At 40.2% G+C, this 23,346-nt stretch overlaps 1 protein-coding gene across 2 annotated transcripts in view; it reads right to left on the reverse strand.

Annotated features, from left to right (window-relative positions):
- Positions 1–23,346, reverse strand: part of TBL1X (transducin beta like 1X-linked) — a 195,832-nt gene that overhangs the window by 31,244 nt on the left and 141,242 nt on the right. For both annotated transcript variants that reach the window (XM_021410852.1, XM_021410844.1), the window contains 2 exons: positions 5,455–5,600; positions 2,568–2,817 (listed from right to left, as the gene is read on the reverse strand). In XM_021410852.1, the coding sequence (XP_021266527.1) occupies positions 2,568–2,817; positions 5,455–5,600 (396 nt within the window). The remainder of the gene's footprint in view (positions 1–2,567; positions 2,818–5,454; positions 5,601–23,346) is intronic.

Raw genomic sequence — 23,346 nt, forward strand, 5'->3', positions numbered from 1 at the left:
TCTTTTATCTTAGTCTATCCTAGACTGAACAGACTCTAAACACAGCGATAAGGGTGAAGGTAAGGCTGGATATGTAGTTTGCCCTGTATAAGCAATAAAAAGGAAGGGCAAGACCTTTTTGTTAATTCATTTACATAATTACCTTTTCCTAACTTTATCATAAAAGAAGGAAAGTGTAAGACCATTAATCAGATCTATGCAATAAATTGCCAGTTAGATCTGTTATTTCTACCAGTTTCTGATAATTACTGAGGGAGATCTCTTGCAGTTTAAACAGGTCTGTCCAAGGGTGAGAGCATCAGGTTTGCATTTCTGTATGCATCTCCCAAGTACAATCCTCAGCCTGCAGTTGTTGATACCTTGTCAATATCCTCCGAATGACCCCAGAAGAAAGGTTATAGTCCTCCCAGGGCAAGGAAGGCACACAAAGAGTCATCTGTCTCTGTGTTTCTCAGCAGCTTCTCCCTAAAGTCCCCTTCTCCTTAAATTGCAGACCTCACCTCTTTGCTCAGGATGATGAACTAGCACAACAGCAGCTGCCAATGAGATGTGCCAGCTGGCCAGCTACTCCTTGAGGACCTTCTGTCTTCCCACTGCCATGGCTCCGCTAACCTATCTGCCTGGCAGGCTCCTTAGGCCCATTTATGCTTTGAAATTTGCAGTCTAATAGCCTATGAAATTTCACTGGACAACACCAATGTCATGCTCTTGCATCCTGCTTCATGCAGATATTGGATGAGAAAGTCATACAGGACTTTTACTCCTCGATACTCTAAGAAACATTCACAACTGTTCATGAAGCTACTTCTACTAAAAGCCGCTGTGAGAACTATTACTTCTAATAATATGATGACAGATCTGAGAGATTGAGGTTTACAGAGTGGTCAGACATCTGAACTGATCTGAAAGGCTCTCATTTTTTTTAACACAATAGCATGTGTGTTTCTCCAGATCAGAGGAAGTAAGTCTGAGAAGTTCTGCATTTGTGATCTGATAATTGGCTTTCTACCTTCAGAATTTGTTTACTGAGACAGAAAGACATTCTCCAAAAATTTTTAGCAATAATCAGAATGAAAGAGTCAATAACAGCAACAAAAAGAGTCGGTGTTAGATAAATTTGAAAATGCTTTCATTTCTGTTTGTACCACTTTATATATGAAACAAGTTCAATTTCAAAACAAAGGATCAGTTGGAAGTAAAATACTAACATTTCACAGATTTAAAACAGGTAACATTTTGGAATTTTTTAGAACTTTTAAAATTGCTTTCTCAAAAGAAAAATGTATTTTAAATCATTTCAGTGTTACTGGGGGAAACAACTCTGTCTAACTGGAATTCTCTGAAGAAAAGTCTGTTTTGAAAGCATTTTTCTTACTGACCAAGAGAGGAATCTATTCAAGTCAAAGAGAAGACAGAGACTGTTAAAGGCACCTACACTGCAGAACAAAGAAAATCTGTTACATGACAGCAGTCCTGACCGGTTTCTTGTCTAAACCAAAGAGCTCTTTGGATTTCCTACAAAACCTGCCGTGCATGTTCCTCTGGAATTTCTTTTGAAAAATATAATGTATTGAGGTTTCATTTCAGTTGTTAGCCAATGACCTAATATGGTCTGCACTCTGAAACCAGAACCATTAATCACATCTGCTCAATAATGTTAGCACAGCTATCAGCATTTACTTACACCCACAGGTATATACACCTAACTTTAGATGTCTAAGACATGAGCTCAATCTCTCTCTGTCATCAGTAAACAAAGGTGAATTCAGAGCTCTGGAGGACTGACTGTTCCCATACAGGAACAGTCTACAGGAGGTAGTTAGGACCTTCACACTGATACTTGCAGCAGGCTGTATGACTAAGCATGTGGTGTTATATGGTTATATGTGTTATAACGGTTATATGGTGTTTTTTTAAATAAAAAAGCAAGGAATCCTCTCCTCTGTGCCTTCAAAACAAATTTTCTGCTTTCAAACTGCTAGGAGTGTCTGTTGGCTCGTACAGGCTTCTATCTGGTTCTTGCCCAATCTGTACAGAAATGTATAGGCCAAACTGCATCACGGACCATGGCAGTAAGGCACTGGATCATCACAGGATATTTAGTGCTCAGTGCTATGCTCTGGTCATGCTTTAATCATACAAATATGGCTTGCAGGTCCCAGCCTCTCAACCCATCTCCCTGTAGCTTGGCCACAATGATCAACTGTGGCTGCAGCTTGTCACAACTTTTATCACATGTATTAAAGCACCTGTAAGGCTGATAATATTAATGAAGTCTATAGACAGCTTGCTCCAAGGAAACTGCATACAGCTCCGTTTCATGACACTGGTTTCAACTTGCAATTCTGAAGATATTTGAAGTTTTTGTATTCTAAGCGAGAATCAGTAAAACACAATATTGTGAGAGAAAATGTGTTGTCTAGTCAGAAATCTTTCTAGAAATACCCCATGCTCTTGAAACGATTCCCCTCAGTTTTACCATCTTACAGACACCAACAAAGGACACGAGGATTATTCAAAATCTAATCTAGCCTAGCAGTGGAAAGTAGCTGCACAGGTTGGCTTACTTATTGCATGTGCCCCATTCTCCTCTCCATTCACAGTGGCTTCTCCGTTCTTTGGTGTGTTCTGCTGGGAAACAGCAGTCGTCGTTGTTCCCGCTGTTGCTGCCGTTGCTGCTGCTGCTGCTGCTGCACTGGCTTGTTGCTGAGCTAGTTTCTCTCTGAATGCTTGCTGCCGGGTCTGTACAACATCAGGCATCACTGCGTCTATCAGAGACAGTGACTCTATTGGCCTGCCATCAAATACTGTACCATCCTGCAAGGAAAATGAGCCAAAGTAAAATTGAAAGTTCAGGCTCTTCACCACTGAGGTTGGCAAAGAGGCAATGTTATAAAGAAACAAAACTAGGCTGTGTTCTGCGAAAGCATAATTTGTTCAAAATTTACGGAAAATCAGGCAGCTAAACTCTTTACAGACACAAAAATATAATGTTATGAAAACACACTGTCTGAATTATGACAGAAAGTTTATTTAGTATTTTGAAAAGGAAAGAATAATGGCTAAAGTCATGACAAAGCCAAGCAGATACTGGCTGAATGGTTTGCGTTCCTGCACTAGCAGGGGCATATGACTGGAAGCAGTAGATGAATAACGAACCTCAGACAAAATGAGATGTATATGCAAATTCACTGTTTCTTTACACCACATTCATCAGCCCAGCAGCACCAGTTGTAGCTGATTGTACAGGACTGCTTTACCATTATTTTTCCCTTTTTTCCCCTAGTTTCATTAACAATAGTTACAGATTTCATTTTGATTTCTGTAAATTAGGCTTCACGTTTAACAAGCAATTGAGTAAACCTTCAAGGGCCATTTTTTAAGACTTAATACAGACTCAGGTCAACAACTGCTTTATCTACTTAGCTCTGCTTCACTTTCATTTCCTATTACCTTAAATATGGGTTTTAGAAAGGTTTTTGAAGGCTCTATGCAGTGGCATTTTACCGATCTTCCGCAAACTCCATTTAATTCTTTGAAATAAACAAGACACAATGGTGAAAGATTTGGGTTTTAGGAATAAGAGATAAGGTTTGGATGTGGATAGATGAAGCAGTTGGGAAATTATCATTTTCGAAAGATACCAATAACTACTAAAGAAAAATAACAGTTTGGCTTTCAAGTCTCCTTCTCTTGGACTATCCTTTGAATTATCCCTTACGATTACATTATTAAAATATTACATATTTGTTTCTTCATGGGGAAGAAAACAGAGGAAAGAGTCATTAGAGAAGACATAGAAGACCTCTTTCTTCTCAACATTTTTCATGTAACTGTCACTATAGACATTTATTCGAATCCTGGCTCAAGTCCTTGCTACAATATGAAAAACAAACGTTTGCCAGTGGATCCTGGCATCCTACATTTTTAACTGTAGAAATGCTCACTGGAGTATTTCCATGACAGTCCTTACACAAATCACAAACAATACTTTAATTTTATACACACTAATTTATAAACTCATGATTACTCACCACTTTGAAGTAATACACACACACAGTATATCTGCAGCCACTACTGGCACAAAGACTTGAGAAACAGTGGCTTTTGTTTTGCTGTACAGAACTTCTAACTATATATTCAAACAGAACTGAACCACTTGGAGAGCAAAATAAATCACAGCAGTGACAACACACGTATTTTTAGATTATTCTCTCAAATGAAGTTAATTCTGAATCTGGATTCACAGGAATAGGACTGCACACCTTTCATACAACCTGAACTTAGAGGTGCTGTTCATGGTGAAAGTTTCTAACTGTGTAGCTTTAATATCAGGCGCAAGGCCAAATGTTAAGTAGCAGCAAATTGAGAGAGATTCCTCACATTGGTTTGTAATTACAACTGCATCGAAGTGCAGCTTGGCATAAATGTCAGATGTCGTTGCCCCAATTAAAAAACACATATACAACTCTTAAACATGGTACTGGGCCATAAAAAGAAAACCATATAAAATGTTAAAGATAAAAACAAATGGATTTCCAAACCATACAGTACAAACACAGCCTTTTCTCTATTTTATATTCCTTTGTTCTCACTCACGTCATTCACATATGACATTCAGCTATAGAGGAAAAAGCAATAGCTTTTTATGCATTAATATAGATCTCCGAAAAATACAGCTATCTGTGGTAAATATTTTGTAATGCAGCACTTGCTCATCTGTCATGCTCCATTCCTCTTGAAGTATTGCGCCTTTAAGGTTGGCAGGGCAAAAACACTGGCTTTTCCTACATGCCCTCTTTGTTTCCCCTTGCAGTTCAATGAGAACAGAGACACTCTGTGGCTTCTCACACAATGCACACAGACAACCAGTGACCCAGGCAGGATGAAAATTTACACACACTTGTTTCAGCATGTCTGTGATGGGATGGTGCTCAGTCTCTGTATGATCTGAGCCAAAGTCACTGGAATCAGAAGAATCTCTCCATTGACCTCAATGGACTTTTAGTCAGGTTCCTCATGCCTTGCAAACAGCAGCAATAGGTTCTAATAGGCAGCAGGGACTGAAGTTTTAACCTACATTGCAAACTTTTCCTGTCAAACTCTGCTGTCACCTTGAAAACACGAGACTGTAAACGCAGACACACCATCCTGTTTTCTGCAGGAATCTCTGCACCCCCTCTGTTGCCTTGGGTAGTGGAAACACTGTAAAATCCACATAAGCAACAGAGAGGTGGCTTCGGTGCCACAGCCAAAAAACAAAATGTGTACCTCAGAGCTGCCTGGCTCTCTGCTGGGTGGGGCAGAACAGGGTGAGGAACAAAAGGAAACTGCATCAACACAATGTGAGGACGCGTGGTGGGTGCATTTCTGAGATGCATCCCTTGGTGAACTCCAGCACATTGGCTGGAGGTGCTGGGGAGGGGTGTGAGGGGTGGCTGTGGGGGTACTTACTTCGTTGATGCTGATCTCAGCCTCCACATACTGGAGCCCTTTCTGAAGGATGGAGATGAGTGCAGCAGGTGGCACTAGTGTTCCGTTGATGTTGGACTGACTGATGTGGCTCTCGATACCGAACGTGAAGGCCGAGTGGGAGAAACCTGAGAGCAGGAAAAGGAAGCCATGACATGAAATCTAAATGCACCAGCCAGATACACCTTCATGGTCTAAAAATAATTCTGCTTCAAGATGCAAAAGACACTGCAGCATAACTGGGGGAAGGCTGCTGCAGAGGCTAAGGAGAGCTGTGCCAATGGCCCCACAGCGGCCTGTGCGTAGCCCTGCACATCTCATGGGCAGCAGGCATCACACCAAAACGGGAATGCACGCACAGGAGAGTAATCATGGGAACCGTCCAGCTGAAAATGAAAACAAACATGAAAAACACGAGTCACCACGAGGGCACATTCAGCTAATAATAAAAATAACTCAGGTCTTCATTTTCCTGTCTACGTTTTCGTGTTAGTGCTTCCTGAAGCTTAGTGCTGACACCCCTGCCAGCACCGCACAACACCAGGGCATCGGTGCAGCTCACATAGGGGAGCCGTGCACTTATGAAAGAGAGAAGTTTAAAATCCACATTTATTGCTGAGTGTAATATGATACGCAGAGCACTGCCATTAAGCATGAATCAACAGAAAGGCCACTCCTGCAAACCTATTTTCTGAAAGTGAACAGCAACAGCAAAAGTAATTAATTGGGATTTGTCAAACTGCGGATGACGAGCCAATTCGATGGCCCTCCCTTCAACCCTCTGCCATTCTCTTCACCGTTTTGTTTGCTTACTCTTTGCCGTTTCATTTTTGTCACTGTCCTAGAAATAACTGGCTGTGATGCTGTAAACTGATGTGTTTTTGTGCACGAATGTGGAGGCTCTGCAGCAGAGTGGGTGGGAGGGCCGCTGGGCACTGCTGTCTGGCCTGGAGGCCGCAGACCCACGGTGCACAGGCAGTGGTGGGGGAAGGGAGCACAGGATGTAGATGTAACCGTAGGAACCCATTTATCACCACACTGTCTCCAGAGCATTAATCTAACATTAAAAGCCTTGGGGAAACCACCCATGCGCTGTCTCAAACAGGAAGAGTCTTAGCAGTCTCCGCTGACCAGACAAGAGGAAAAAAAAGAAGAAGAAAAAGAAAGCAGTTCTCAAATGAAAATACTTCCGTTAAATATAGCTTTGCCTCTTCCCCTTGTCAACAGTAGTTTCATTTATAGTTTTGTCCGTTAAGGGATTTCCCCTCTATCACTGCAATGTCCGATTGTGTGTGGGCTGGTGGATGGGATTTTGGGCTCGCTCCACAGCACTACTTTCTCTCCCTCTCTCAAACTGTTTTCAAGACTCTTTTTGCAACCAGGTCAATTACCATCATAGACAGATAGCAAAAACAAGCTAAGAAACAGAGTGCCTCCCACATGTTGAAACCAAGGTATGTATTTCTCTGTGATTCTCTCCTCCTATACACTTCATTTTGCCACTGCTTTTCTTCTCCTCCAGCCTCTGTCCTTTCCTTTCCCTATTATACTTCCCTTTCCTAGTAGTCCTCCATTTTTGGGAACGTTTAGGACACTTTTTAGAAAGTGTCAGGTCCACCTATAAGAAGAATTACATATGACCACAAGCACGAAAACAAAGCACAGGGAAAAAACACCTGAAAAACGGCAGTATCATTTATCCAATCCCTGGTCCCCCCTTACCCTGTCTCATTCTTTATGTCCTGGTCTAGTTTATGAGCTGCCGGACCCTCCCGCTGCAACCAAAATAGATCTGCAGGGCAGTGTTTTTGCCTTGTTATTTGTTTTGCAGAACATCCAAGCGCATTGCTGGGTACCACGATGAGAAGGAAGTCAAACACTCAGCACACACAGCTTGAGTCAGAGAGACCTAGGGTTTAATCGCTGAACACTGAAATCTCTATGTATATGTAAATATAGGGCATTCAATTAATCAGATCCCACTAAATGTATATTTATATGTATTTAAATTAAACAACAACAGTAATAACACATTCTTGAAAAGCAGTGGACTTTAAAAAGCATGACAGATTAATCAGCCAGACTACTTAAAAATGCAGAAGACTCAGATAATTAAGCTGTTGTCCAGAAGCACTGAAGTTCCCTACTAAAAGAGACAGCAGCTAGTTTGTGAGCTGGCAGCTCATAATTTTGTAAAGTGGTCTCTAATTTGATCAAAAGGCAGACGGCATAAAAATGGCAAACAATAAACAGCCACAGAAGATGGTAAAAAATAGTGGAAAACTTACTACGGATCTACAGCAGCCTTAATTTTAACTACACCTTCATTACTGCATATGGTATCATGCAGAACCTTTTGCTGATTGCTGTCACATCCCATTTCAAGTCACATCGTTGCCAGCAGACAGGTTAACATGGCATACAGCTAACCTCTTTGGCCAGTACTGAGCTGCCAAGTCTTTGAAGTGCAAGACCTCTCACCTGACCGCGTGTGAGAAAAGGAACCTCTCAGCACAAAACACAGCTGTGTTATTGAAATGAATCCTTCCATTTGACTGTTTCTCTCCATGACAAGTAACTATTACCAAGGCCCCCCTGACAGGACCAAACAAAAAACCCCTGGATACACTGTCACTGAATAGAAATCTTACTCAGGTCTCCAGCAGCTGAGACAAATGTTCCCAAATCTTATCTGGTAAGATCCAAATAATGAAAATCAACAGAGTGAAACTACTTAACTGAGTGCTGCTAGACACTGTGTTCCTTAGCCCTCTCAGAAAAATCCTAATGTACAATAGTATTTAAAAGAAAAACAAAGAAACAACTCAACCACCCAACCAACCAATAGCTAGTTATCTCCTGATTTCTTGTATTACCATAGAATTTATATAACACATGGAAGTACACTGGCTTTAAAAGTCACAAACACAGTTAAGAAAATTCTGAATGAAGCTGTACCCACGTCAGGTTTTTGATAACACTGAAAAATCATGTGAGCTTTGCTTTTATAGTTAACAGATGTCATCAGTTCTCTTCAGGGCTCTGTGAGTACACTGAATTATATAGCTATGTTGCAGCTCTTTATAGTTCAGTCATATAAAAAGGTGATTTTTACTAAACAAAGGCAAGTTTCTTTTAAATGCTAGCTATTTAAATGCTTGTGTTACAAATGTTAACTTGGCCCTCCTTCTGAAGTTCATGAAACCACATGAGGCAGCACAAAGCCAGGAAGCCAGCACCACCCCCTCGATGACTGTGCAGGCTGTCAAGGCAGTCAGGGAGCGAGAACAGCGGGAGAATGTGCTCTGCAAATGGCAGTCTTAGGGAAGGATGTGACCGGCATGGTATGCCATTCTGGCAGACCAAAACTCAAAATGCTGCAGTAGCAGTGAAACGAAAGAAGAGCTTTGCAAACCTGCGTCCACATGCATTACTTCTTACAAATTCTGTCAGCCCCATGACTGTAATAATCACTCCATAAAGCATTAATTTATACCCACGTAGCACCAGTAAGTGATGTTTTAATGTAGTAAAACCTCTGACGATACATGAAATGAAACTCTGAGTTTTTAAGGTTGCAGACGTGAACACAAAGGGCCAAAGAGAGGGACCATGGCCACATGTTGGAACTGGTTTTGCACCAGTGAGCTGGACAGTCACTTGCACAATGACATGACTAGTGCCCCAAATGGCATCTTTCAGCAGCCCTGAGAGGATGGCTGCCAGGTCTTTCCTGCCTCAGCCTAGAGAAAAGATGGGAAAACACAAACCATCAAGCTACATACAATGTGTAAAAACATTATCGTACACGAAAAAAATCCAAATGAACAATGGATAAACTGCAGGACTTCATATGATCACATTAAAAGGAGGTATCTATCAGCTGTGGGATAGTTAGTCTACCAGGAAAGATTTTGCAGAACATAAAAGCATTGAGGACATAATGAACACAGAAAAAATGACACAATGAAATGAATCCAACCTAACGAAAATTGCTATGCAAGTGTTTTTGACTTGAAAAGTGGGTGAAATTCGTCATTCAGAGATTCCATCACTTTTATACCAACAGAGATAACAGATCCTGGTTCTGTGCTGCATCTCTTCCCACATTGAGGTGCCTGCATACACTATCAGTGGTGCTACACAGTCATTTGGGAATTCTTCCCCTAGGCAGTGCCAAAAAATGCATATGTAGGGCTGTTTTGCAAAATTTCACTGATAGATTTTGCTGCAACTGCAAAAACAGAAATAATGTAGGCTTTTTTTTTTTTTTTTCCCTTGGCTGCTCCTTTTTCAGTTAAAAATGGCCTCCCTGACAGACAGTATTTGCCACTGATTTTTTTGTTTAATGAACATAATGCTGTTCTTTGCATGCTGATTGATCTGCAGGCTACGTAACTTTAGTTGTGTGCAATATGCCTGGCTCACAGAAGCAATGCCTAGCAAATGCAAGCATAGGAAGGAGAGCTAGCTGGGCTGCCACGCAGCCTGAAGAAAGCTCTGTCTCCTCTGGAGATGTGCCTCACCTGGTCTGAGTTAAGCATTCCTTCTTTTAAGCACGCAAATGGGGTGCTGCTGAGTATTCCCTGTGCTATTTGATCTAGCAGTCATAGATCCAACTGACTGACATTCTCTAAGTGCTCCCTTCATTTTCTGATTCCTTTATCACTGTAAAGAGCAGCCTTGTTTAAACTTAAAGTGCAATAGCTACAGCACCCACTGCTGCATTTGCGCAGGTGAGCAGATTGACAAAGAAGAGTCTGTTGGAAGCAACGTCTTTTGACATATTTCTGTCTTAGCCAGTTACTCAGGAGTGACTAGCAACAGTTAAGCTGTCTACTGAGTATAGTGCAAGGCTTCTGTTTATGAACTAAATGGATATTTTTTTATCCTCACAAAATTACTTAACACAGTGTTCAATTTTTTTAAACACATTTTGTCTCTAAGTTGTTTACAAATTATTCAATTTAATTATTCATACTATGTGATTCTTCATACTATGTGAAACATTCACTACCACAGAATGAAACAGAGAATAAATAATTATGAACATCAAATTGTCTTTAACGCACATCTCGGACATCTCTATGAGGAATCGAGTAGAAGTAATAACCCATTCTTACAAATCTTTGAATAACTCATGCCCATTGTTGTCTTCAGTCCAGGAAAACTGTGAGATATCATATGGAGGTCTGTGACATTTCCTTTAATGACTTTTCCTATTTCTTTCACTCAGGCAGTCCAGACAGGTTTTCAAAATGCAGTGACTCTAGGTTTGTTTTCCTGAAGTCACTAAACTAGTGATGTTATTACCTTAAGAGACAGATGTCAACTCCCTTTTCTATAATAATTTAACTACTACCTCCAGGTGCACTGTTAAATAATCAACACATTTTATTTCATTGATTTCTCTAATACTGTACTGTCTTTCTTTATGGAATTTCCAAATGCTATGTCTTCCAATTCTTATCTTGACATAACACACTGTTCTCTTATAAAGTATTTGGCAGGTACAGGGTACAAAAATAAGGAAGGTTGCACAAATGATTAAAACTTCTGGCTTGGTAACTTCTAGCTCTGCAACTGCTATAATGTGATTCACTGGCAATCTCATTCTTCTCATGGCACAAGTGCTTGTTTTCTTATGGTAATCCCGTGACTGGCATTATTGCCGATACTTCTACTGATGTAAAATACATGCAAAGATGGAACACATTTAAGAGCTGGCTGTAGCTGTACAGGCTGCAGGGATACAAAGATGGCCGTGAATGGGGTTAAAGAAAATCAGCTTTATCACCATAAATGGGCATAAGTGCAAAACTCCTGGGAGATTCAGACACATCAAGCAGAAACATTCCACAGCATAATGACTTAGAAGTATATTGCACACAGAAGGAAAGGATGTCCCTGACAGTCCCATTGGCAGCCTTACCATGACACCAAACCCAAGTAACTCCAAAGCTTGCTGAGCTTGCCAAAGAAACCAGATGCAAACAGTGGAAAAAGATCGTCCAAAATTTGACATCTGGGTCTTGGGAATGCCATCTGAGCTGGAAGGCAAGAAAGGAAGAATGGTGCAATGTGGTGACCTGAAATAAATCAGAGCCACACCACCGCAGTTTAAAGAAATTCCACTAAAGAACAGTGAAATAGAACTATCAACAAAATCATTTCCTCCAAATAATAATTATGTATGAACAAAACAATTAATGCAAAACTAAGGCTTTTGAAGGTCTAGATTTGTTAGTGTAGAGAAGCAAAGAACACGTATCACTGAGCCCACTTTAGAAGGTGCACATAAGAACAGAACTTCTGGCTGCAAAACCAGAAGCAAACAACTTAACTTGAAACAACTTTATTTTCATTGATCCTGGATGTAACACATGCTAGCTGAGCTCCTGAAGTAAGTTAAACCATTTCTAGCCCATTGCTCAAGAGAACCCAGTGATGTTCTTCACTGCACTTATTGCAGCTGCCATTTTGTAATGCAGGAATTCCCTTTCTGATGGGATGCACTGAGTGTGAATTATGAACACAGCATGAATCCCCATCCTTGCTTCTTACATTTCTGTCTAAATGTAATTATATAGACATTGTCTTGGTCTTACATGGCAAGGTTTGGGCAGCAGGGAGGCTTCAGGGGTGACCTCTGTGAGCAGAGCCCAGCAGTGCCCTGCGTCAGAGCAGAGCAGCTCCAGCTGCTCCAAAGGGACCCGCCGCTGCCAGAGCTGCGCTGTGAGCGACACCGGGTGTGCTCTGGGAGAGCGGATTTAAGGAAGGGAAACACCGCTGCGCTACAGCAGATCTCCCCGTGTGGCCACGGAGGAGCCCACAGAGTGGCGGTGGCTGAGGCCTGGAAGAGGCACGGCCTGTGGGTACCCCCCACAAGAAGGCTGGGGGAGCTGCCGCCCGTGAGAAGCCCACAGGGATCGGTTTGGAAAGGACCAACATGGAGCAGGGGCTGAGTGGCCAGGGTGGAATGGCAGAGATGAAGGGCTACGGACTGACCGCAGCCCCCAGTGCCTGTTCCCCTGTGCTGCTTGGGGGGAGGAGGGAGAGTAAGGCGGATGGGGGAAAGGTGGTTTGCTCGCTCTACGTTCTCACTGCTCTAGTCTGTTAGTAATAGGCAATACGTTACAATTAATCTCCCTATGCTGAGTCTGTCTTGCCCGTGACAGTAATTTGCGAGCAATCTCCCTGTCTTTATCTCAACCCACGAGCCCTCTTTCATCATATTTTCTCCCCTTCCTCCTTTAAGGGGAGGGAGTGAGAGAGCGCTTGTGACGGAGTTTAGTGTGAAACCACCACAGACATAAAAATATGCTCGTAGAACCCTTGTGTACGTATGCATACCTTTTACAGAAAAAACACTGGTTTCTCCAAAATATGTTTTGTTGCAGTTAGTAATATTTGGTGCCGAGAGCCACTGATAACAGCCTACAAATGGTTAAAAAATAGGTGGGTAAAAATCCTGAGCCACATCTTGTTTATTATTCACAGCAGCCTGAGATTCTTCCCCTAGCTGAGCTTTTTCAGTAATACATACTAGAGTGCCTCTCTAGTTTCGGCAGTGTCTGCTTATTTTTGAAGACTTACCTTTGGAATTACATAAAGGGCTTAACAAGGACACACATTAGCAATTTAAAATAAGAACTGCAGTTGAAATATATTTTTAGAAAAATCAGCTGAACAATAGGGCCTGTACATTTGTTTCAAGATTAGGATTGCAGAACGATTAAAATTATTTCCAGAGCCCTAGGAAATGTGCCCTGTATTACACGTTCTTCACAAAGAAATTATTCCTACCCGTAGCTTATGTCAGCTGCTAAAATTATAATGTGCCTGGTTACCCTAAGTTTTGTAGAAGCCATTATTCACTAATATTAAACGTTACACCCTTTTTTCTTGGACATCTGACCTGTTCACCTTCTGCCAAGAATTCCGAGTAAATGTCTGCTACCCAAAATTATTTCATTAAAGAATGTTTTTGGCAGGTTTTTTTTTTCTTTTCATGCAGGAAAATATGCTGGAAAAGATTAATACTACTTGGAAATGATCTTTTCATGAGCAATACTTGGCACTCACTGTTTAAGTCTTTCTGAGTGCTGCAAATTAACAAAAAGAAATACGATACAGACAGAAAACAGAACATGAGCAATGGAAAGAGGAACTTAAAAAAAATCTTTTGAAAACAAGGTCTGAAATAATCCCCCTTTTTCAGTCGCTCTGTGTAAATAGGCTGACAATTGCAAATAAATGTCAACACAGACCTAGCACTTTAATGCAACTCTGGGCAAGATTTGAAGTAACTTTGGAAGGTAACTGCAAGAAAAAACAAATAATCCTTTCCTTCTAAATCAATGGGATATTGTTATCATAAAATCATAGAATGGTTTGGGTTGGAGGGGATCCCAAGGATCATCAAGTTCCAACCCCACAGGCAGAGCCGCCAACCTCCAGATCTGGCACTAGACCAGGCTGCCCAGGGCCCCATCCAACCTGGCCTTGAACACCTCCAGGGATGGAGCATCCCCACAGCCAATCTGGGCAGCCTGTTCCAGCACCTCACCACTCTCTTATTTTTAGCCCTGTTCATGGAACCAAACATGCAAAGAGTTGTGCAACATTGGAAGGATCCCTTTCATGTAAGAGACTTTCACAGTCATGTACTCTTGACTTTTTTTTTTTTGTAAGCTATGTTCTTTTTTTATCAGTTGTAACATACACCTGCAAGCAGTGGCAAGTAGGACACTGTGGCTGACACACAGTGGGCACTCGGGAACCTCTGCTCTAGGATGGTTTCTGCTGATGGCCACTACACACGGAGTTCTAACAGAGCTGTGCTGGCTAGAGATGTGAAGCAGTGTGATGTACAACTGCCAGAGCTGTGCAGGCAGAAAGTCCCACATGCAGGTTATTAGCAAAACTGCAGTACTGCAGGTACAGCTTCTTTCACTGGGTCTGGCCAACTATCAGGAAAAGCACTACACAGACGAATATGTGACACTTTGCTGGTTTTACTAAGCAAAGCCATCTTGATCTACAGATATTTTCTTTGCCCCCAGTATCCTATTTTCTTAATATCCCTATACTGCTGTGATACTGTAATTATGTAAGCTATTAAGATCCGGACATTAGATGATCAGAACAAAAACATGAGCTACGGAATAAACTTATAAAGGTTTATTTGCATAACTTCAAATAGCTGTGTTTGCTCAGTGTCTGAGATCTAGCACTGCACGGCACCTTTCAGGCCAAAAAAAAAAGAAAATAGCCAAGTTTTTAAACTGTTGAGAGACCTAGAAGGAAATACCAAGTAAGCAGGGTTTTGCAGATGGCAAAGAAACAAGATGCTCTGTGTATTTTTTTTTCCTTCATAAGAACTTAGAAAATTCTGCACAAAGTGTTGCTTTTTTTACATGACATTTATATTGCTGCTGTTATGCAACAGGCGTAAATGAGACAGAGGAAGAAGTTTCAAAGGGACTGCTTGATCAAACAAAACATTCAAAATTATTGTTTATACACATGTACGTAACCTACATATCTGGTCACAAAACTTTAAGCCCATGCATGTAAATGCACATAAAAATGGCCATCACATAGCTTACTGCATTCTCCTGTAAATATAACCAGAACCAAGCATGGCAAAACAAATAACTTCTGTAGCTGTAAATGTACTTTTTCCTCTCCATTGTGGAATTTGGACTTTGGGAAGCTGACCGTCAAATACTGCTAGTCTGTATTCATTGTTCCATGAAAAGAAGAGCACAATGGGATGTGGATTAACAGAACGTTCCATATGATACAGAGGTGCTGCAAGCTTAGCAACCGATTTGCTTATCTTTAAAGTTAAAGGTAATTATCTTTAACCTAGCAGCTTCATCCTTGGCAAGATCTATAGCTTTGATAACCATAAAAAATATTTTTGGAAGTGCAGCTCAATAAAGCTGGTTGTCTTGTAATGCTGACCCCGATTTTCTTAAAATCTACTTAGTATTTGCAAAGAGAATAAATGATTACTAGCAGAGTGAGTAACTGTGCGTAACATAGTTCTTATTCAAAAAATGGATTTGTCTCTTCAGCAGTCATTCATCCTCCAACTAGGAAGTATAATTTCATATTCAGAATCAGTCTCATTGTTTGTGAAATCATACGGTAACTTCCTCCCTAATCTAAAAGAAATACAGAAAGCAGAAGAGAAAATTAAAAACAGTGGCAGTTTAGTGAAAACCTCTGTACCTTTTTTGAAAGTACACTCTCCTTTACTACATTCATATTGTGCAGGAGAGATTGTATACATTACATTACATTGCAAGCAACGTGTGGTAACAGACAGTTTCTCATTAGATAGGAATATTAACTCTTTTATTTAAACCCGAACTGTTTTTGTCAAATTTCTCAAGCATTGCTATCCAAAAGAGTCACCACAACATACACTTCGCTCCTGCAACAACATTGTGGCTTTTACATACCTCAAGTAATTCAAGAAAGGTCACAAACGCTGGTTCTATAACCAACTTCCAGTTGATCGGATTTGTATCATGAGCTTAAATAGAGCTGCATACCCACAAATCAGATCTGCGCTAAACCAAGACAATTAAAAACGGAATTTGTATTGCTCCAAAGCCTACCATCATATCGCTGAAAAGGTGAAAGAATTCCTGCAGTCAGCTTTCACACTCGTTCCTGAATAATAAATACCATCAGGATCTCATTCATACTGCATTAATTTCTATGAATATATTCAACCAATATATATCTGCCGATAAATTCACAAGTAGGAACTAAAATAATAGCAAAACACTGTTAAATACTGTATTACCTCTTTCTCCAGAGGATTTAAATATATTTTAGGACTATAACCTTTTACTATCTCCTGTGAGGTGCTGTACATAGTATTAACTTCATTTACAAACAAGGAAATAAAGGCACAAAAACTTCAAGGCCGGATTCAAACACCAATTTTCATGTATTTCCTTAAAAAACACATTCTTTTCTTTAATCAGTTATACCTGACCAGCATCCAGCTATACTAGCAAAAAAGTACCCATGCAAATAGGAACTAAGTAAATACACATGAATGCTGCTGAGTTTCGCTTATGAACTACAGATACTGCACATCACAGGCAGAATATATGTGGTACCAGAATCAGTGGCAATACGCATGCAGACAGAAATAATACAGCTACAGATGGTTACTGGAAGAGCACTAAAATGTGTATTTGATCTTTGGGTGGCAGGATGTCATTTCAAGGATGTACTTTTCCCTTCACAAACAAAAGATCTCCATCCTTACCACTAGAGCATAGCTATGTATACAGCTTCAAGAGCATTCCAGTGATATAGTGTTCAACAGCAGCTTTATGTATAGGTTCTTTAAGAGACCTTGGACACTTCTCAACTTTGAGAAGGAGGCTGGGATAGCTGAACCTGAGCCAGCAATTAGCACTGCAATAAAGAAAGTCGACAGCATCCTGAGCTGTGCTGAGAGTTGCCAGCAGGTTGATGGAGGTTATCCCTGTCCTCTCCTCAGCACTGGTGTGACACACCTGGATTGCTGGCTCCAGTTCAGGGGAAACACTGGAAAAAGTCCAGCAAAAGGCCACAAAGATAACCAGTGGAGTTGAGCATGTTGTGTATGAGGAGAGGAGGAGGCAGCCAGGACTGCTCAGCCTACAGCAGGTAAGCGCAGGGGGTTCTTATCCATGTGTAAAAATGCCTGAGGGGTACAAAGAGGATGGAGCTTTCGGTGGTGCCCAGTGAGAGGATGAGAAGAAAAGGGCACAAACTGAAACACACCATGAAATGCCATTTAAACATAACCTCTCCTCCCACCTTTTTTTATTTTTAAATGTCAAGGTGATCAAATACTGGAACAGGCTGCTTAGGGAGGTTACGGACTCTCCATCTTTGCAGGTACTCAAAACCCAACTGGGCACAGCGGTGAGCAACTTGCTCAAGCTGACCCTGGTGTTAGCAGGGCAGCTGGACTAGATGACCTCCAAAGGTCATCCCCAACCTTAACTATTCTCATACTGTGAAGTGTTGGACACTATGCAGCCTGAACTCTCCTTCGAACTAACCAGTGGAGGGAAGAAGAGAGGAGAGGAGAGAAAAAAGGAAAAATCATTATTCACAGACACTATGAACAGTTCACACTACATTTTTTTATTAACACGCTAGCCAAGTGCCTTTATTGACCAACTGCCTCATTCTTCTCATGAATTATTCTTCTAAATGTATATTTTAATAATTTAAGCAAAACCTATGCACTATATATTCCTCTTCTACTTAGCAGCAGCCTTCCTATGCAAAGGAAGCAGTTCGTTTTGAAGTAAATTTAGCTGACCTATATAGGCCAATATTTTATGCTGTGCTTAAGCTGAATTATTTTCATACGCTTTTCACATCTGTGACTCAGGAACTCTGTACTATAACAATTATTTAAAATATACCTCACACAGAAAAAATATGGACTTCAGAGAAAAAAATCATATGCATGTGTAGTAAAAATTGCTGCCTAAAGCACAAATTTGACATAACAGAATATTCAACTTCTGTTCTGAAAATGTACTTGTGCAAATTGTGATGTTTTGTTTATAATTTGTATGAAATTTATTTAAAGAGAGAATGAGTTATAAAGATGATATTTTCTTTCAAATTTTGTTGGTTCCTTTTTGAGAAATTGTAAATGGCATTGGAAAAAAATATAAGGTAACACTCTTCCACTATTAGCACCTGACCGGACAAGATCACAATGCTGAAATCCCAAAAGCTTCAGAATATCCATGTCACTTATAATTTCTGAAGACAGAACGAGAGTAAGATGCACTGGATATAGCTAACATCCAGTGGCTAATGAAGGGCCCTCACTTGCACATGTTTAACTCTAAAAGGAATTTGTGCTGTGAGTCACAGAAACAAATCATGTTCTATGTGCCTTTGAGCCTATGCTTAAAACCTAGGAGAAAATCTTTTCTTCTAGGAAAATCTGTCAAACATCAATCAATCAATCAGCATCAATACAATGCTGTCATCCTGAATCTACAGAGGAAAACAACTACGTTACTAGCTTAATTCATATGGTTGGGAAGAAAACAAATGACAATACAGAAGTATAATGGCAAACTGTCCCAAGTCAGCTGCTAAAAATTTCACTGATATGTTTTTAGCACAAGCATCCAGAAAGGGTTTTTATTATCTTGGACATGGTACTGATTCTACACTGAGGAATAGTTTATCAAGCGTATGTCATAAAACATGGAAAATTTCAAACTCAGTAGTGAAAGTATGAGTGAAAATGGAAACTTATGCAACCTTAACTCTAACAAGGCATTGCCAGACTTCCATCACAAAAAATGTCCTATAGGAGAGCAGTAGAAGCCACAGACAGATGGAGAGCTGATTTTCAGATAAAGATTTGATGGTGCAAGGTACATGTAAGTGGTACAAAAGGAACGCAGCTCAAACAATCAATCAGCCCATCAAAATACTAAACTTGAAAAGCACTAACAACTGAATTGGCAGATTGGACTGGGTGGGGAAGGTAGTTAATTGTAGCATTTGAATCTATGATAGGATTTGTCACTCACAACAGATGGCAGCATAGTTCGGATTAAAAGGTACATTGTGATTTGATGTGTCTTGGTTTAGCCATTTCCCTCTCTTCAATCCTCTTTGAGGTTGTTACTGCATATTGGTTACTGCCCTTCATCCTGAAAGACAAATAACTATCTGCTTCTGTTTTGGGCAGACAAAGCAGAATGGGAAATCTCTGTGTTCTAAATTCAGTATGGTTTTGTAGAATCACAGTCTCTCATTCTGAAAACAATCCACAGGACTGCATCAGCAGTGAGGATGGCTGCTGGTGAAAGAATGTTTCTCAGGAACTTGAAGAGGTGCAAATCTGAACCTAAATAATTTGGACGGCAGAACAGTGCCTTTGGTGTAGCTTGTTTCGCTTTTGCCAATGCACCTACTTTGCTGGTATAAATATATCCACCATAGGAACATTTTGTGTGCTTGTACTTCCACGCTGGTAGAACGCTCACAGTGCAGACATCACCTAAGCCTGACTTCAGTAACTGAGGCCAACGTTTTCACCTGGAGTTGGTCTCTGAATCAAGACACCTTCAAATAAATAGAATTCAGCTTTTAAAAGTTTGACTTCTGGAAGAACATGGCACTTTGAAGAATTCGGCCACTTCAAATTGTGCTCCAAAAAGTGCACGTTCAAAAAGAACTAAGCCGAACACTACAGGACCTGGTTTTTGGATAAGAATTAACAAACTGAAACAGAAACTAAACACTTGACTTCTTTACAGCTCAAGAAGAGGGGCGTGCATTTTCCTACCATGGAAGTAGAAACACTCTGCCACCTCAATGGTAGAATCCCTATGCTACCAACTGAGAGACCTTAAATGAAAAATATGCCTGAGGTACTGCTTCTTTTTCTTGGCATAGACAAGACCTGAAAGAGTCACTTATGTGAAAAGGCATTTATTTATTTAAACACGGCTATGCAATTAGAGGCTTAACTGGTCCACGTCCTATCTTGTACTGAAGGGATTTGACTCCACTGTCAGCAGACCAACCACCTTCGCCCGCTCTGCTTCTCCAGCAGCAGGGGACTTGAAGCACAGAGTCTCCCTGGCTGTATTTGTCTCTTTTAAACCCAGTGAACAGTCACTGTAACTCATACAGTGTCAGCTGCAAATGCATTCAAGGATCATTTTATATTTCCTTCCAGGTCACTAATAAAGCTATTGAGTAATGTCATGCCAAGAACAGATTCCTGTGAGTTTGCACTAGAAACAACCTTTGAGATAAATATACCCCATCTCCAATCACTTTACAAGACGTTTGTTAGTCAGTTTTCAGTCCGCTTGATAACCTTGGATTATACTGATTTTACACATTGCTATTTTGTTTTATTTATAAACACATAGTGTCAACAAGAATACATAAAAGCTACAAAGCAGTCTAAGTATATTATCGTCAGCACAATTATCTTTGTCATTGTATTTTGTGATCTTGGAAAAAGCTAGTTTGTTTGGTAAGATCAGTTACACAAACTTGCTGGCTGATATTATGTATGCTGTCATCTCTTAATTTTTTTGTTGGACATATCTAGTTTCAGCCTTCCAATGATTTAACTTGACCTACAGTTACCTGGATCATCTTGTTTAACCTTTAAAAATTCTGGCACAACATTTGTTCTTTCCAGTTCACTGGAACTCCCCTTAGTATGCCAAGATTTGTTAAAGAGCAACAATAATGGTTTAGACAGTTCAACTCTATTAATACTCTCCTGTGCAATTTTTGTAGTCTGACAGAGAATTAAGAAGGAAAATATAATTACTGAGTTTCACTTCTTACTTCAATTTTAGACATGCTGAATTTCTATCAGAATGACCTGAAAACATTTTCATAATGAAGTATGAAAGCACCCATCAGTGATCTTGCTATGATAATGTTTCAAATAATCTCAAGTGCTTCTGTGCCTTCCAGATGCAAAATACTTAAAATATTATAGGTATAGTTTGCTTTTTACACAGTTTTTCTGCCATATATATTTCTTTTTGTCATTTCTCTCTTCCTCCCACTATTTGCCTATATCTTATGAGAAAGCCTAGAAATTTTACAGGATGAGATTAACGAACAAATAACAAAAAAGGAAAACTGAACATTTTTATGGTCTTGTAAGCTACTTTTATGGCTATGCTTAATATAATTTTTTGAGGCTTGAGGTTCAGCTAATGTAAACATAATTAATCTAATAACCTTGTTTTTGCCAAACTCCTTGAACTACAGGGGTTCGAATTTAAATTGTATTTAAACACTAGCTCTATAAATTTAGCATGCCTTACTTCTAAGGCTTATTGATTCAGAATATCCTTCATCTGCTGCCTCAACACATAGCATTTATGATGGATGCTCCAAAAGTAATGCCTCCTATTTTATTACACTGGCCCACAACATCAGAGATGGACATTGGTGGTATGGCAGTAGAGGCTGAACCTTCCTGCCAGCACCCCATTACATTTTGTTGTCATGTGACAGATGGCAGCAGAGGGGCAGTCTGACACAATGGAGTCTGACATAGAAGTGCAGATGAAGCAAAGGTGTGTCCATGCAGAAAGAATGGCAGCTGTTGCCATTCACTCTTGCTGAACATTTATGGAGATCGAACAGTGGATGTCAGCACGGTGAGGTGGTGGGTGGTGTATTTTAGCAGTGGCAACGGTGATGCGAGAGACAAGCCACAATACAGACAGTCATGCAAATTGGTGGATTATGACCAGGGAACTCTGTATGGAGTTGAAAATCGGCTTCGATACACTGGAGACAATGGTGGCAATGTTCAAGTATTGCAAAGTTTGTCTTAGGTAGAGCCCACAAATGCTCACACAGGAACAGAAAGAACACCATATGAAAGTTTCTCAGGACCTGCTGAACCAATACAACGCTGAAAGTGACAGTTTGCTGGATCGTATCATTACTGGTGATGAGACGTGGCATCACCACTACAAACCAGAGTCAAAAGGGCAGTCTGTGGAGTGGGAACACATGAATTCCCCATCAAAGAAAAAGTTCAAGACACAGCCCTCAGCAGGTAAATTAATGTGCACTGTCTTTTGGGATAGGAATGGGGCAAATTTCCTGGACTACCTGGAGCTCAGACAAACCATCAAGTCTGGCCACTACATCATGATACTTGCCAAGCAGAAAGCTTGTACTTCCAGAGTCAGGCCAGGGAAGAAGACAACTTTTCTCTTGCAATACCAGTTTGAAGACTGTGATGAACATTATCAATATTGACCGGAGTGCTCTACCATACCTACTGTATAGTCTGGATTTGGCGCCTTATGATTTCCACCCGTTTGGTCCAATGAAAGATGGACTGCATGGGCAACATTTTCCTAGGAACCACAACACCATAGGAGCTGCGAAACAGTTAGTCACCTCTGCTGGTGCAGGTTTTTATAAGCGTAGTATGCAGGTTCTTGTCCATTACTGGCCAAAATGCATAGCTAATAGCTATACTGAAAAATAATGTTTTGTAGCAAGAATTTGCTCTATCAAATAGTGTTATTGTGCTCTTTTTAGCTGTTCTAGTTTCAATGGAAATAAATAGGAGGCATTACTTTCAGAGTGACCAGGTATTACCAGGTAGAAAGGCAAGATGCTTTAGAATAATTTGTCTTGTTATTCTATCTGAAAATAAAGATATAAAAATCTCCACTGAAAAACCATGAGAGTATGAAAGAAGATTTAAAATAAGTGTGAGAAGCTCTATAAATAGATTAGCGGATTCTACATTGCTTATAGCTCTTTTGCTAACCAGAATTGCTTGCAAACTGTAAGGCATACCTATTAAAGCAATGCTTAGCATCTACATTTCAATACGCTCAATTTGAAGCACATTTGAATATTTCTTGATGTACTTAACCTTAATTTCTACTATTTATATAGATAAAACACAATAAAAACAGTGGAAATACAATGTTTTTGCGCATGTCTGTAGTTCGAGAGAGTTAAGTAAGAAAAACATTTGTCCCCTTACATAAGAAGTTAAGAGCAGTACAAATTGCAATTAAACTGAAGATTTGTACATAAAATTCTCCCTAAAATGGCAAAAGTTACTGTTCGCTGGTGGGAGAGGTGTCATCTAAAACAATTTTTCCTGGCATTTGGCTGACATCATCATTCTTGAATAACTTTTTAAAGCCCTTTTCTCAATCATTACACAATACTAATCCATCTACTGACCCATCAAAAGGAAAAGTTGCTGTATTAATGTGCTGTTATGTACAATCTCCTGTAATACAAAGATAACAATGTAGAACAATTTGGGGATTCTTTAGGCTC

This window comes from Numida meleagris, chromosome 1, assembly GCF_002078875.1.
Source record: "Numida meleagris isolate 19003 breed g44 Domestic line chromosome 1, NumMel1.0, whole genome shotgun sequence".
NCBI lineage: Eukaryota > Metazoa > Chordata > Aves > Galliformes > Numididae > Numida > Numida meleagris.